Source organism: Lipotes vexillifer, unplaced genomic scaffold, assembly GCF_000442215.2.
Source record: "Lipotes vexillifer unplaced genomic scaffold, Lipotes_vexillifer_v1.1 scaffold416, whole genome shotgun sequence".
Lineage (NCBI taxonomy): Eukaryota > Metazoa > Chordata > Mammalia > Artiodactyla > Lipotidae > Lipotes > Lipotes vexillifer.
Genome location: NW_006781636.1, coordinates 141,622 through 159,421, shown reverse-complemented (window position 1 = coordinate 159,421; position 17,800 = coordinate 141,622). Strand labels below are relative to the sequence as shown.

Genomic DNA, 17,800 nt, shown 5'->3' with positions numbered 1-17,800 from the left:
GAAAGAGGACAGGAAGTGAGATAGAGAGTGTTACAGTTTAAAATGAGTTGGTCATGGAAAGCCCCACATTGAGAAGGTGACATTTGAACAAAGACTAGGAGAAGATGAGGTGTGAGCCATGTGGATTTTGGGGGGAAGAATTTCCAGGCAGAGGTAATGAGTGAAAAGGCCCTGAGGTGGGAGCAACCGGGTCATGTTAGAGGAATAGCAAAGAGGCCGATTTGGGTGAAGCCCAGTGAGCAAGGGGGAGAGTAGAGTAATGGGAATATAATACATTGGATATAACATGTGACCTTTCGGGCCAACTTTATATATATCTGCTTTTTCTCACTGCCCACTTTCCTCCTCCACTCATAAGACCATGATCATGGGGGTTTCATTTATATCTGAATCCATCTCAAGTAGTAGACACATAATTCTAGTTTTTTTTTTTTTATTATTAAAACACACACAAACACATACACAAAACCAAACAATTTAAACAAAGACAGACTGGTTAATTTCTCAACCACTTTATTTCCTACCTTGGCTTCCTACCATGTTCCCAAAGGGATTTAACGGAAATAATAATAAAACCTAACATTTTGGGTTTCCCTGGTGGCGCAGAGGTTGAGAGTCCGCCTGCCAATGCAGGGGACACGGTTCGTGCCCCTGTCTGGGAAGATCCCACATGCCGCGGAGCGACTAGGCCCGTGAGCCATGGCCGCTGAGCCTGCGCGTCTGGAGCCTGTGCTCCGCAACGGGACAGGCCACAACAGTGAGAGGCCCGCGTACCGCAAAAAAAAAAAGAACCTAACATTTTGACACTATGAACCAGGTACTATACTACCTGGTGTTTTACATGCCGAGTGTCCTCTGTTGCTTTTATAACTCATTAAGGAAGGCAGTACCCATGCTAACACTCTTCCTTTTCTTCTTTCTCTTGTCTTTCCCCATTTTTTTCAAGCATCCTCACCTTGGCCATGTTTTTAGAACTCTGTTTATTACTTGTCAATCCATCACACCATTGCCAAGAACTACAGCTTTCTGTGGACCATCTCAGTGGGTAAACCATCACCTCATCATGTTTGCTTCATTTTCAATGAATTTATTTTATTTTACTTACAAATTTTTTAATTTTTTAAATAAAATTGTACATGTGTACACATGATGATTTGATATACATACACATAGTGAAGTGATTACTATACTCAGCCCGTTAACATGTTGTCTCTTTTCACATGGTTACTTTTGTGTGTGTGTGTGTGTGTGTGTGATGAGAGCATGTGAAATCTACTCTTAGCAAATTCCCAATATTCAGTACAGTATTATTAACTATAGTCATCATGCTATACATTTGATCTCTAGATTTACTGATCCTACCTAACTCCAACTTTGTACACTTTGACCGATATTTCCTCTACCTCCCCAGTCCTGGTAACTACCATTCTACTCTTTGCTTCCATGTATTTGACTCTTTTTAGATTTCACATATAAGTGAGATCATGTAGTTCTTTTTCTGTGTCTACCTTATTTCACTTAGCATAATGTCCACAGCATTCATCCATGTTGTTGCATGTCGTAGGATCTCCTTTTTTAAGGTCGAATAACATATATATATATATATATATATATACATACATATATATATACATACATATATATATATACACATACATATATATACACACACACATACATAAAAATATATTTTTTATCAATGGGAACTTAGGCTGTTTCCATATCTTGGCTACTGTGAATAGTACAGTGAATATGGGAGCACAGATATCCCTTAGAGGTGGCTTTCATTTCCTTTCTGTATATACCAAAAAGAGAGGTTGCTGGATCAAATCATAGTTCTACATTTAAATTTTTGAGGAACTTTGAAAACCATTTTCCATGTTTCTCATACTGTTTTCTATTAAAGGCTACATCAATTTACACTCCCATCAACAGTGTACAAGGGTTCTCTTTTCTCCATATCCTTGCCAACACTTATCTTTAATTTTTTGGATGACAGCCATTCTAACAGGTGTGAGGTGATATCTCACTGTGGTTTTGATTTGCATTTCCCTAATGATTACTGATGTTGAGCACCTTTACATATACCTTTTGGCCATTTGTATGTCTTCTTTGGAAAAATGTCTGTTCAGGTCTTTTGTCCATCTTTTAGCAGGTGGTTTCTTGTTTTTTGCTTTTGAATTGAATAAATTCCTTATATATTTTGGATATTAACTCCTTATCAGATATATGATATGCAAATATTTTCTCCCAATCCATAGATTGTTTTGTATTTTGTTGATTGTTTCCTTTGCTGTGCAGAAATGTTTTTTTAGTTTGATGTAGTGCACTTGTTTATTTTTGCTGTTGTTACCTGAACTTTTGGTGTCATATCAAAAAAGTCATTGCTGAGGCCAATTGATGTCAAGGAGCATTCTCCCTATGTTTTCTTCTAGGAGTTTTACAGTTTCAGGTCTTATATTTAAAACTTTAATCTATTTTGAGGTGATTTTTGTGTATGGTATAAGAAAAGGGTTCAATATCATTCTTTTGCATGTGGATATCCAGTTTCCTAAGCACCACTTATTGAAGAGACTATCCTTTCTCAGTGTGCATTCTTGGTGCCTTTGTTGAAAATTAGTTGACCATATTTGCTTGGGGTTATTTCTGGGTTCTCTATTCTGTCCCGTTGGCCTACATGTCTGTTTATGCATGTACCATACTATTTTGATTACTACATCTTTGTAGTATAGTGAGAAATCAGGAAGTGTGATACCTCCAACTCTGTTCTTCTTTCTCAACATTGCTTTGGCTATTTGGCATCTTTTGTGAATATGAATTTTAGGGTTGTTTTTTCTATTTCTGTGAAAAATACCACTGGAATTTTGATAGGGACTGACTGAATTGAATCTGTACATTGCTTTGAGTAGTGTGGACAATTTAACAATATTAATTATTCCAATCCATGAACATCGGATGCCTTTTCACATGTTTGCATGTCTTACAATTTCTTTCATCAATGTTTTATATTTTTCAGTGTACAGATATTTCACTTTCTTGCTCAGATTTATCCCTCAGTATTTTACTCTTTTTTGATGCTATTGTGAATGAGGTTGTTTTTTTAATTGCTTTTTTGTTGTTGCTGGTGTCACTGAATTTCTTTTAATTTTAACAGATAATGCAGAGCAGAATTTTCAAATGGGACTCTTTGTACCTCCATTTTAGGTGAGGTCCCAAAGGCTAAGAATGATATTACAGGGCAAGTCATCCTCACTTCTAAAGTAGAATTTTAGACCACCTATGAAGGACATGTGAAGATAGAGTAGAATGGGTTCATCAGTTCTGGTCCCTCATCCACCTCAAGGCTATGTAAGGGGATGAAAGCAGCCCTGGTGAGGATTTCTTTGGAGAGAGTTGGGGTGCTGTGAGGGAAAGAAGAATATGCTCCCTTAGCTTAGTCCAAATGAAGTGTGGGTTCAAGACATCGCTCAGATCTCTTGACCTGTGTGTACTGGAGTTTGGGACAAAGGGGACTAGTTCACTACTCAGGCTAAAGAGGCTACACTGGGAGCCTATGCTTAAGTAGCAGTGCTAAATGTGCATAGAGAAGAGAGATATGGCCATACTAGGGAAAAAGAGCACTTCCCCAAACAGGAGGCCAAGGTACATGTTTTCCCAGACGAAACAGAATGCCACATAAAGAAATCTCACCCAGGAAAAAATACTAAGAGGAACAAAAAAGCTCCCAAGCTGACAACCCCCCAGAAGCTAACAGGCAGGGAGGGGAGGAACGCAGGAGACCGAAAGAGAAGCATGGCCCATCAAGGGGACAGGTCAGTCACAGATTTCTGAAATCTGCCAAAGTGCCCCATGAGGTCAAGATTGCAATTTTTATTTTCCCCAGCCTTAGGGCACCTAAGTCAGATTACAGTCAGCCTGACAAGGAAGGTCTCTCCTTACCTACCCCTCCTCTTTTTTCCCCATTTCATGATCTCCAAAGAGAGAGTCAAGCCAACAACTAGGAGTGGAGAACAGGATGGAGCCAGGAAATAAAGACATCTCCCATGTCTGTCCCTTACTCACCCCCCACCCCCACCCCGAGACATAAAAGACACAACCTCACGTCCCAGCCTTCCACAGCTGAGGTAGACCCACAGTTGGTGGGAAGGAGGGAGAGGAGTTTTGAACTGAATTAACTTTTGCAATTTTGACATTACATTGACAAGCTTTTTAAATTATTGACACAAATCTGTTCTTGTGGCTGAAAGGGACCAGATAATCTTTATTATATGAAAATCGCCAAAAAAGCCAAGGAAAAAAATTACCTAAAATTTCTTTCAAAGGCTAGGCAGAGATTCAACAGAGCTCATTTGGACAGGGAATGATGGGGCAAAAGAAAATTATTTTTTCTAATCTACCCCGTTCAGTTTATTTATTCAACTAAAAACAGAGGTAAAATTTTTTTGTAAGCTCAGGCTGCTGCTGTCATAGTGATCAAGTTCATCAAGCTCAATCGTTTAAGACTTTGCCTATTCTTATGTAAAATTAAACTTGAAAATTTAACTTATTTTCTCGAATAGTAATATTTTCACTTGGCCTTCCATTCTATTGACATAGCATTTATCGACATAACAACCCAGTCTCCTTAACAGATGTGTAATTGTACTCCATTAATTCACCTGCAGCACAAAGAGTCTTTAAACCCACAACGGCATTGACTGGAAAATTGCACTTAAAAGAATATAGGTCAGCAAGTACATCTAAACACATCCAAGTCAGCCTCATCAACCCTCAATGTCAGGATAAGGTGGGTATTGATCCTCAGGTCAACATAAAGGAGATGTGTGGTGTGAAATCTTAGTTTCTACATACAACTGTTTTCCCATGGAAGGCAGATAGTTTGGGGAACATGTGCTCACTGAAGGACTAAAGGCAATGTGTATTGCTGGATTACTCGTCCACAAAGGATTTGCAAGACTCCTTTGGGGGAAGATGACAGTAGGCAGGACAGAGCTCATCACACATCATGTGGTGTGTTCACAGACACTCAATAATTAGGAAATGAACTGAATAGGACGTCCAATAGCTTTTCCCCAGACGTACCTCACCCAAAAGGGGGAAAACTGAATAAACACATACCCAAGGTAAATCAGTCATCAAGGAGGCTCCCCTTGACTTATGGGTGACAGGAGTGGAAAAAATTGAGAAATTCTTTAACAACCTGTAAAGTGCGTCCCAGGTGAATGGCGGTGAGAAAGATGTAATGTCCAGAATTTCCTAGGATTCAAGGGAGAGCACTGGAGTTTTGTATGGATTCTGTACATATCTCTGGGCAATAAGAATTATAGTATAATGATGTTGAGAGGAAAAGGGGTAACTAATGAAGGAGGGTCTTTTTCTCCAATTTATTTCCAACTGAGGAAATGTCAGCCCCACTTCTGGAGGCAGCATTTCTCAGAAAGCACTGGTCCAGAGAAGGAAAGATTAATATAGGCATAGCTGTCATATTGAACTTTTCATAGCAGCAATACCAGCTTCACACTAGAAGGGATTTATTCAATGTCTAACGACATTTATTGAGCACCCATCATATACTCTCAGAGGCAGTAAGACTTGGGCTTTGCAGCTGACTGTTTAGGTTGTTTCACTTTCTGCACGACTTTGGGCAAGTTAATTAACCTCTTTGTGCTTCAGTATCTTCATCTGTAAAATGGGGATAATGACAGTACTTATACCATTGTGTTTTGGGGAGGGTTAAATGAGATAATACATTTACTAGTTTAGAATAGTGCCAGGCACATCAGAGGCACTCAAATATTAACAAACATTGTTAACATTATTGCTTAGTACAATCATGGCAGTTGGTAAAAATTTTTAGGTAATAACTAGAAAAAGAAAACCTGGAAAGCCCTTGTGTGATAGTTTTATAAAAATATTTTATTTATTCCCCCACATTTAGGCAGACAACCCTGCTGAGGCTTCTGCCACACACAGAACTCTCAATTTCTACATATGTCCATTCTAGTTCAGACCATTATCACTTTATATCATCTGGTCGTCATCATTTGGTCTTCTGTTTTACTTACATTTTTTATATACTCAAAAAGCCATAGTGGATGTTTGTTGATGTTCAGATCACAGATCGAATCCATAGCCTATTAACCTAAGCTCACCTCCACCTGGTTCCACCTCACCCAAGCAACTTGCAGCCCCCTTCCCAACAAGCACTGCCAGCACTCATCCTGCTCGTCTTCCTAGGTCCTGCATGCATTTTATTTTATGTCTTTGCTCAAGACCATTATGTGAAGATCTGTCTCTCACCTTTCTTCTATTTGAGTCTATATTTCTTTCCAGACCCCCTGCGCAACTTTCCTGACTCTACTCTCCATGACCCCAGAACTCATTTACTTTTCTTAATTTTCGGTGCTTGGATACATATGATAAAGGCAGAAATGATCAGACAGCAACAGAGGTGTCCTGACCCTTGAAGACAGGTATGGCATGACCAGAGAAGGTGTCAGAAGTTGCTATCACAAACAAATCACACAGGCTTCTCATTGCCTTGCAGAGTCTCTCTGGGACCCCCCTCTTCACTTTAGAATATCCAGATCTACAAATGATCTAATCTGCTTCCCCTGTATTTGCATTGGACTAATCTCATCTAATTCCAGGTTGATCTCCCACCCATTTCTGACAGGCTTTCCCATAAATTAGTAGTTTCATTGCATCCCCTGTGGAATTACTTCCTTCAGTCTGTACCCTTCCTCTCTGATTCCCCCCACTCGCCAAGGATCAGGTGGGCTCACCTGGAGAGCTGGCCAATGGTCAGAATCAGACTGGATATGGTATTTCACTCAAAGCTTCCAGGAGTAGAAAGATCCAGACTGTAAGGATTATCTAAGTTTTTAGAGAGGGCTTAATATCAAAAGTAAATGCCATCAGGTCCAAGAGTTGTACACAAAAATAGGAGGCAAAGCCAAAAGGTCTGTGGCATGGTAGCCAGTGAAATGGGAGGCTAGGCAAGTGGGTCTGGCTAGATTGTAAGCTCTGTGCAGCAGGGGGCCTGCCTGTCTCATTCATTACTGTATCCCAGCGCCTCAAAAATTCCTGGCACATTGTCAGCACTCGGTGTTTGTTGAATGAAAGGAGGTCTTGGATGACTGCTACAGTCTGGGCTGGCGTTTCTCTGAGGTTTCTGAGGTTCTGCTCTCTGAGGCTACGTAGTCTAGAGGCAGTTCATGGCCAGTGCGTTAGAAGGCATAGGGCTCTGCTCAGGGCAATGGAAGATTGGAGTTACGCCAGTACTGTCTCATCCTAGATTTGTCTGGGGTTTCTATGGCTCCATGCAGGCTTGTCTCATCTCACCACTTAGCTTGTCAGCCTCCTGTCTTTTTCTAGGACAGTGCTGCGAATGCAGCTGGCACTCAGAAAACACCAGTTAGTTCAGGTTGAATTGAGCTGGGCTTCCCTGGGTAACTCTTGAAGTCGGCTGTGAGTTATAAGGTTCCATTGTTTCCATTACTTTCTACGTTTGTTTCAAGAATATCCTTTCATTGAGGAAAAAAAAGAATACGAATTGGAGGTTTGCAGCAAGATCTGTAGCTTAATAATTATGACTGAATTATATACATCTTAGAATTTAGAACAAAACCATAGCCTTTTGAAGTTGGTTTCCATGACATGTTCCACCCCATTTCCTCTCTTAAAGGAACACAAGGGCGAATCCTACCAGCTTCTGAGGCAGCCAGTCATCATGTGATTTCACAATTACCCTCCAGATTGCCAAGATGAGATTTAGATTTTTCAGTTGTAATTCAGTGTTATTCTAAGCAAGTAAGTTTCACTTAGATACAAGCAGCCATTGATTTAACATGTTTTTTTAACATATAAAAATCAGACCGAAAATTATTCCAAACATTATCTTGTTACTCTCTTGACAGAGGTCCAGATTTTGCAAAGTGAGAAATAGCTAGTCTTATTATACCTGAGCCTGGAACTAAAACAGGGTTTCTCAACCTCAGCACTATTGACATTTTGGACCTGATAATTCCTCGTCCTGTCTTACGTTGTGGCATCCTCAGCCTCTGCATAACAGATGCTAGGAGCACCATCCCTTCCCCCATTTTGGCAACCAAAAATGTCCCCAGACACTGCACATGTCCCTGGGAGGGGGGCGGAGGCAAAATCACCCTGGTGAGAACCATTGATCTAAAACAGTCCTGAGGTCCAGTGTAATGGGGCCTTATTTTTAAGGAGGGCTTTTGATTCTCCAGAAATTTCCAAACTGTATCACCTTAGTATGACAGCAGATCAGGTAGCATTTTTTCTGCTTTTAAACAAATATATTTATTTGACTGTGCTCTTTCAACCTCTCTAATCCTAGTGCTATATTAGATTGTAGACTCTTTGAAGATAACAAATGTCCTTTTCTTTTTCTTGAATTTCTTCACAGAAATAAAAATGGTGTTTGAAATGATGGAACAATTTAGTATATGTCAACTAACCCCACAGAAAACTGAGCTAGAAGAAATTTATTTGTGCTTTCAACTAGCAGAATGGATACGCCATGACAGCATGATTCTTTTTTCTCTTTTGTTCACTGTTGTATTTCTAGCACCTAGAAGAGCACCTGGTACATAGGAAGTGCTCAGTAAACATTTGGTGATGAATTATGTCACTTCCCTTCTAAAAAAATGTTTAATGAGGTCCCTCCCATCTCTTAAGGTATAACATTTAGAATCCTTAGACTGGGTCTGAAGGCTCTCTTTATTCTGCAGTTTTCAATCTTCATCCCTGCTTCTCTGCTACACAATCCCACTCCTCTGACCCAAACTTACTTACTAAAATTTTCTCAAATCCCCACAAATATCTTCACCAATGCACAATGGCTCATTTTGTTCTCTTTAAAATGTTTTTTCAAGCTCTTAATAGTCAAATAAATACAATACATACTTCAAGGGTCAGCTTATTTCATCTCTCTTTGTAACGCTTCCTGACTCCACGAACTCATAGGCACCTTTCCATACTCAAAACTTAAGACTTCTTGGTCTGTATCTCTCCCTGAGCATTTTAATTCTATAAAACACTGCACCTTTCACCTTACTGTTTGGACTTATTTTCATATGTGCATGTCATCTCTCTCCAAGTACAAGGCAACCCTTTTGAAGGCAGAAACAAATTATCATCTTTTTTTGACACCATGGAGTCTATTAAATGATATCTACATAGTGAAGGAACATTATTCTCATTTATTCTTTTTCATTCATTTACTCAACTAATATTTTTGCATGCCTACTCTGTAGGCTAGGCATGCGTGAGGAAGCAAAATAAATATGGTCCCTGTCCTCATGAAGTGTTTAGACCATTTGGAGAAAACATGGCATCTAATGTATTGAGAACTAGATTTATAGTCAGAAGACTTTGGTGTGAATACTACTTTGCCACTTATTAGTCATGTGGTCATTTAAGTTCTCAGCATCTCAGTGTCCCCATCTGGAAAATGGAAATGGTAATGCTTACTCTGTCCACCTCTCATAATAAAGAATATCAAACCACATTGAATTTTAGGTGCAAACGTCTTCTAAGTGATAGGATGTGGTTGTTTTAATTTGTCCACAAATTCTTTGACACTTTTTCCTTCAAGGAGTGGAGGCCAATTCTCTGTCTCTTGGGTGTAAGCTGGATTTAGTGACTTGCTTTTAATAGATAGAATATAGCAAAAGTAATGGTGTGCAATTTTGCAGACTAGGTCATAAAAGGGGAGGGTGGTTTTGTCTTGGTGACTCTATTCTTTGAATTACTTGGTCTGGGGGAAGACAGCTGCCATATTGTGAGGCTGAGACTTCCTGCCAACGTGTTCATGCTTGGAAACGGAGCCCTCACTCAGCTCCAGTCAAGCCTTCAGATGACAGGAGCTCCAACCAACAGCTTGACTACAACCTCATGAAAGAACCTGAGCCAACCACTCAGCTAAGCTGCTCCTGTCTCGTGTGAAACCACGTGAGACAACATATGTGTTATAAGTAGTTAACTTTTGTTTGGGTAATTTGTTATACAGCAATGGATAGCTAATACATAGAGTACTAAAGAGACTTAAGGTATTAATGTTGAATATGCTAATATTTGTTGAATGAAGAATACCATAATTTACTATAGTTTATTGCTGAATGATGAGTTAAAAGTGGAAGAAAAAGAAGCATAAAAAAAGAAAATTACAAAGCCTTAAGAACTAGGAAACAATCAGATGGATGTAAAACTTCTGTTGGGTGATTTGCAGGCATTTCTCATCCTGCCACATGCTTCATTTTCTGAGAAATATCAACCTGTGACAGTGAGTTCAGGCTATATGCTAAAGGCTACAGGCTATATTGTTCATTCCTATTGACTGCTTTGTCTTATTCCATTTTCAGTTCTCATTTTGAGCTAAAATTGATAGTTTAATTAAATAAGAAATAAAAAGCATACTTCTACTCTATGTAGAGCATCCTTTTCTGTGTAAGAGAAAGTCACCTTGGTCCTTTGTTAAACAAAAAGGCCATAGGTATGGAAATTTATGATTTGTTTGCATCAATGCCAACTTCTGAAAGTCACTGCTATCCCTTTGCCACAGTAACACTGACCCAGCCTGAACTCCATTATTAATAATGCTACTAGGAGGCTGAATTCAAGTCCACACCAGTCAACTTTGTCAAAATTGATATGAACCAGAACAAATGTAAATTTAAAACTATCTACCCACCTCTGGCCCACAGGATCCCCATTTACAACCAATTTCTTAAACACCCTACTGAGAACATAGTTGTGGAGGAACACTGTCAATTTATTAACTTATTTAATAATAAATACAGAACTTAAATTTCTCATTGCAGGTTTATTGACCCTGATTTTGCCAGGTCTTCAAGTGAAGGACTTTGGAAACTGTGCTAATTAATCTAATCCATGACAATAGTACATAATATATTTACCTGAAATGCCATAGGCAAGAACAGGGCATGAATCATACAAATTTTCTGAAAATTTTTTCTTTATCAACCTACTTAGTTAAAGGATTAATAGCTCATGGGAAGTAAAACAGTATGAAAACATCCTTACTTGTAGGAGATATGCTGTTGGCTGGAGAAGGCTGGATGCCACGGGTAGATTCTGTAGCATCAAGCAGAGAATCTGTTGGAGGGTTCACTGAGCCTGGAAGGATTAAATAGACATGAGTAATGAACAAAATACTGTGATTGGAAGATAAAGTATTAAATTAGTTCCCCCAAAACCTTTACTTATTCATCTAACAAATTATTATTGATTAAAAACCATCATTATTGCCCTGCTATGGGCAAGGCAGTGGAATTTAATGGTGGATGACAAAGACATGGAGCTTTCTTTAAAGAGCACACAGCCTAGAAAATAGACAGGTAGCCAGGCACTGTGTTTAGTGCTGTGACAGCAGAAGTGCAGGGTGCCAGAGAATGCAAAGGAGGGGCACCAACCAGCATTGAGAGGTCAGGGAAAGCTTCCTGGAGAAAGAGACGTTTAACCAAAACCTGGTAAAACAATTACTGCAGCTAATGTTTTGAGGTATTTGAAAAGTAACCATACAGTTTACATATCCATAAGCCCACAATTTTTTTTTATTACTAAGAGTAGAAACAATGATACAGCTCTCCAATGGGACACAACATCAATAAACCTAAGACTGATGGTATTATTGTGCTCTTTCTAAAATTTCTATTTTTTTCATAAAACTTCTATTTGGCTATAGCTTTTCTCTCTCTGTGTGTGTGGGGTGTCTGGGATGAAAGAGAGGCTGGAATACGTTGTTTTACTTATCACATTATACATTCACGTCATTTCCTTAATAAGTCTCCGTTATTGTACTGTAAAATAATCCTATTAGCATTTTAAAACAACTTAAAAATGTAAGAAGGACCTATTGACTTTAGGAATATGTGGATTAAATATAATTAAATGATTTCCAGGCTAGGGGATTTTGTGATTTTTCTAGATACCATGGCATTTCTAGATACCATGATGAGCTGTATCAGTTATTTGGACATTTAATTAGAAATTATACTATTGTTCCTATTCTTTAATTTACTTTAAGGAATAAGTATATACAATTTAAGCTATGTCACTTGATAGCACATAGCACATTGGAAGGAATTTGTTTTTGTGATCTAAATGCATCTATGTTTTATTCTCATTGGTAGTTTGTTACTGCTGTTGGATATAAGTAGTACTCACAGCTGGCTGTGACTTGCTATCATAAATGATCCCTTGCTATTAATCTCTGAGGAGGTTGGGGGATAGTTATATGGAGAGTATGTGAATAGGTCAGCAGAATGACTATTCTCTTCCCCTTATGCCATCTGGGACAAGTTTGAACTCTTCAGCATGACACACAAATCTGATCATGATTTAATCCCGCATTACACTCCTATATTCATTTCCTGATGCTGACTATTATCTTTTACATCTCTTTAAAATCACACCCTCAGAACTTCCCTGGTGGCGCAGTGGTTATGAATCCGCCTGCCAATGCAGGGGACATGGGTTCGAGCCCTGGGCCGGGAAGATCCCACATGTCATGGAGCAGCTAAGCCCATGCACCACAACTACTGAGCCTGTGCTCTAGAGCCCACGAGCCACAACTACTGAGCCTGCATGCCACAACTGCTGAAGCCCGTGCGCCTAGAGCCCGTGCTGTGCAACAAGAGAAGCCACTGCAATGAGAAGTCTGTGCACCACAATGAAGAGTAGCCCCCCTGCTCACTGCAACTAGAAAAAGCCCGCACACAGCAACAAAGACCCAACGCAGCCAAAAATAAATAAATACATTTAAAAAATAATACACCCTCAATCCAACAGGTAATATTTCAATCCAATTTACCAAACACAATGTTCTCCATGACTTCTTGATGTTTGTGCTTACTGTTTCCTAATACTTTCCCATCCCAAACTTCCTACTATGTACCTCTCAGACTTGAAGAATCCTAGGGATCTTTGTGATGCACTCATAGCTCTTAATGTTTGCCCTAGCAAAGGCCTCATTACTTCATCACTATACCTCTCAAGAGAAGTAATTGTTTTGTTTCTCACTGTATTTCCGGTTCCTGGCAAATCCAAGTGGATGAATTGAATGTATGCAGATTTCTTCTTAACACTCAAAGAACAAAGATCAACTTTAAGTACATATGTGACTGCTGGTGCATCATAAGCATCATCTTCCAAAGTAGTAACCTTAATGAGATGGAATGAGCCTGGAAAAATAACGCCTAGGTGTTTTTCTCTGCAGATTGATTAGAATAGAGGTTGGCAGACTATGGCTAGGTGAAATCCCACTCACTGCCTATGTTTGTAAGTAAAGTTTTATTGAAACACATCCATGCCCATTTGTTTATGTACTGTCTACGGCTGCTTTTGTACTACAATGGCAGAGCTGAATAATTGTGGTAGAGACCATATGGTCCACAAAGCATAAAATACTCACTATCTGGCAGATTAAAATCAGAAAATGTTTGCCAACTCCTAGAACAGAAGTTGTTGTTAGGTTATGCTCAATCCTAGATTTCCAAAACGGGAAAGAAGCATTTAGTTTTCATTTGTTGAATATTTCTACTTTAAGATATTATTTTGCCATGTTTCATCACCAAATATCTTTGTAAACTGAGGGGTTCTTGGTACATACAACCTCAGAGTGCATTAGGATGTTATTATTGCAAGATTTGCACTTTGAGATGAATCCTTTGCTCTGTGACAAAAGTGATGCACAGCTTCACTGAGGCCATAAAGAGTCCTTTTAGTTTCAGACTGGCCTATAAAGTAGAAACTCTGTCTTGGTCAAAACAAAACTAAGGGGGTATAAAAAAAGAGTGACTAAAACCTAACAGGGAAAAATTATTTCCCAAAACTCAAATGCAGAATTTAGCAGAAGCATGTCAGCCAGTTTTCAGACCATTACATTTACCATAATGTTGTCAGGGGCTGGGCTACTGAGTACTCCATCCATTCACAAGTGTGTCCATTCTGCACAGGCCTTGGCAGGGCTCTCAGGACCACCTTCATGGGCAGCAGTGGCCACGTGTCTGTCCCACAAGGGCAGCTGGGTCAATTCTAGAGCTCCTTCAGAGCTTGAATCAGCCATTAGCTGGTCCACCCAGAAATGAACTGAACCCCACGGTTTGCTAGGTCCTTGCTTCTCAAAATGTGGTCCATAGCATCTCTTAGGATCTTGTTAGAAATGCAGGATCTCAGGCCCTGCCCCTCTCAACCCCTCAACTTACTGAATCAGAATCTTCTTTTTAACAAGAACTTTAGGTGATCTGTATGTAAAGTCCTCTATTGATACTCTCAGTATTCCCGGGATCAGTCACGGGTATGAGGGAAATCATAAACCCAGAAGTATTTTTCTGGCATACGTCACCTTAATATTCAGTGGTCCTCTCATCCCACTATCAAACTATCCCTTTTTAATCCTCTCTCCACATCCCAAAACACACATACACACTCTCACACACACACTGAACCACTCATCAACCCTTATCTCTCTTTGTATCCCAAAGGTCTTGATCTCGACAGTTACAGTTGGAAATCTATTTAATCAACAAGACAGGCAGAATATTACCCACCCCAGGAGGTATCTGCACTCAACTCTTTTTTTCTTTTTATAAATTTATTTTATTTTTGGCTGCGTTGGGTCTTCGTTGCTGAGCCCGGGCTTCCTCTAGTTGCGGCGAGCGGGGGCTACTCTTCTTTGTGGTGCGCAGGCTTCTCATTGTGGTGGCTTCTCTTGTTGCGGAGCACGGGCTCTAGGTGCGTGGGCTCCAGAGCGCAGGCTCAGTAGTTGTGGCGCATGGGCTTAGTTGCTCCGCAGCATGTGGGATCTTCCCGGACCAGGGCTCAAACCCATGTCTCCTGCATTGGCAGGTGGATTCTTAACCACTGAGCCACCAGGAAGCCCCTGCACTCAACTCTTGAACTGGAAAAAAACAAACCATTCCCTCTACCCACCAAAAACCAAAACAATGCTTTGTACATGCCAAAACATTGACTCCTCCATGCTACAGTATTAGACATTCTGACAGACTAGGTCGGCATGATAGAATATTTCTAGAAAGAGCTTTTTTTAAAGTCACTATTGAATCATGACAATTCTTCAGGACCTGGTACTCGAATAGCTGCCTGACGAGCCACCTTCACCTTGACCCCTTCCCCTTTCTGAGTTTTCTAGAATAAGAATCACTGAGCACTTGAATGTCCCGAGAGACAGGGGGGTAGGTAGGGAGAGAAGCACCTCAGAGGGCTGTTACCTTGCAGCCTTCCAACATTGTTACTCTTTTCTGGGAACAAAAGAGAGCACAAAGTCCTCCCCTTCTCTCCCTAAATCTCCTTTTTGTTCTGTAATAGTCTTAGAATTTCTCTACTTTAGCACGAAGAGACAGAGTTTTCTCCTGCATTTTCATGTCAATATCTGTCCCACAAGGCAATGACTCTTGCACAAGGCATCAGAACTTTACTCCAGAGTTTATAAAGCATCCAGCAGTACTACTGCAGGCAGAAAGCATGTTTGGAAGTAAATGTTTAAGAACTTACAACAAATAGGAAAATAGGACATGGCAGTGATATTGCTTTGCAGAGCCTCAACTATATCTTCTAAACCATTCAAAAGATAAATGTCAGAATATGAGCAGAATATAAGCTATAATTTTGGGAAACTGAACTGTTTAAGATTTACTGTCTTTAATATTTGATCGTTTAGGATAAAGACTCATGTGACAATTTAAAATTGTCTAAAATTATACTAGATCAGGGCTGGCCTGTAAAATTGAAATTATGGTGTGCTCTGAGTATCAGAATCAGTGCTCTTCCTTCTTACCTTAAAAAATATTCACTACTTTCTGATCTTAAAACAAAACACAGTTCAAGAGAATGAGAAGGAAAGCCTGGAAGAAAATGTTTGCAAAAGATATATCTGATAAAGAACTGCTATCAAAATATACACAGAATTCTTAAAACTTAACAATAAGGAAACAACCAACCTGATTTAAAAATGGGCCAGATGGACTTCCCTCGTGGCGCAGTGGTTAAGAATCCGCCTGCCAATGCAGGGGACACAGGTTTGAGCCCTGGTCCGGGAAGATCCCACACGCCGCAGAGCAACTAAGCCCGTGCACCACAACTACTGAGCCTGCGCTCTAGAGCCCCCAGGAGCCACAGTTACTGAGCCCGTGTGCCACAATTACTGAAGCCCGCACACCTAGAGACCGTGCTCCGCAACAAGAGAAGCCACCGCAATGAGAAGCCTGCACGCTGCAACGAAGAGTAGCCCCCACATGCTGCAACGAAGAGCAGCCCCCGCACACCGCAACTTAGAGAAAGCCTGTGCACAGCAACGAAGACCCAACACAGCCAAAAATAAATAAATTTTTTAAAAAGTTAAAAAAAAATAAAAATGGGCCAGAGACAGATATCTCACCAAAGAAAATATACAGTTGGCAAATAAGCATATAAAAACATGCTCCACATAATATGTCATCAGAGAACACAAACTGAAACAACAATGAAATACTGCTACACCTATTAGAATGGCTGAAATCCAGAATATTGACAGTACAAAATGCTGGCAAGGATATGGAGGAATAGGAACTCTCATTCACTGCTGGTGGGAATTCAAAATGGTACAGCCACTTTGGAAAACAGTTTCTTGGTTTCTTATAAATCTAAACATACACTTACCATACAATCTAGCAATTGTGCTCCTTTGTATTTACTCAAAGGAGTGGAAAATGCATGCCCCACAAAAACCTGCATATGAATGTTTATAGAAGCTTTATTTTTAATTGGCAAAACTTGGAAGCAAACAAGATGTCCTTCTGTAGATGAATGGATACATAAACTGTGGTATATGCATTCAGTGGAATATTATTCAGTGCTGAAAAATAAATCTATCAAGCCATGAAAAGACACGGAGGAACCTTAAATGCATATTACTAAGTGAAAGAAGTCAATTTTAGGACAGTGAAATTTTAGGGCTGTATGACCTAACCTAACCATAATGATGAGTACATCATTTGCCTAAATCTGTAGAATGTACAACACCAAGAGGAAACTCTAAAGTAAACTAAGGACTTTGGGTGATTGCTATGTGTCAGTGTAGCTTCATCAGTGGTGACAAATTCACCATTCTGGTGAGTGATGTTGATAATGAGGGAAAGGATGCATGTGTGGGGAGAGGGTATATGAGAAATCTCTGTACCTTCCTCTTAATTCTGCCGTGAATCTAAAACTGCTCTAAAAAATAAAGTCTTTAAACAATAACAAAAGAAACAAGAACCAGTCTTAACATCATAAAATACTGTTTTTTCAAACGTGGCTCTGTCTATGATGGGAGTAGGATTCTCCTTAGGAATTTGAGGTTAACTGTTTTTTAGCTCATGTCCTTAGATTCTGCCAAAGCTACTGGTAAATCTATGTGAGAACCAGTTACCTTTACACTGTTCCAAGACTGCAGCCCTAACCTTGTACAGTCTTCTGGAAAGGAGGTGCACTTATTTCTGAGGGAATTAGGCTAAGTTGAGTATGGATGTTTCATGACCATTTCTGAATGATGAACTCAAAATTCACAGAATGATGTGAACGGGCGCGGTTGCAGGCTTGCAGGCATGATGCTAGTGTCCTCATGTCTGAATGGCACCTGTTTCTGCATAACAGGGATGGGTTTACACAGCGACATACCCCATCCAAAGCTCGCAGGAACCAAGTAACAGCATTGGTAACAGGGCTGGGAAGGACCCAATATGCAGACTGTAGCCTTGAAACAAAGAAACTCTTT

The 17,800-nt window shown here is 39.8% G+C and overlaps 1 protein-coding gene across 1 annotated transcript in view; it reads right to left on the bottom strand.

Moving 5' to 3' along the window:
* Positions 1-17,800, bottom strand: part of CD96 (CD96 molecule) — an 83,455-nt gene that overhangs the window by 23,744 nt on the left and 41,911 nt on the right. Inside the window, 1 exon segment of the mRNA XM_007454812.1 lies at positions 11,071-11,163. Within this exon segment, the coding sequence (XP_007454874.1) occupies positions 11,071-11,163 (93 nt within the window).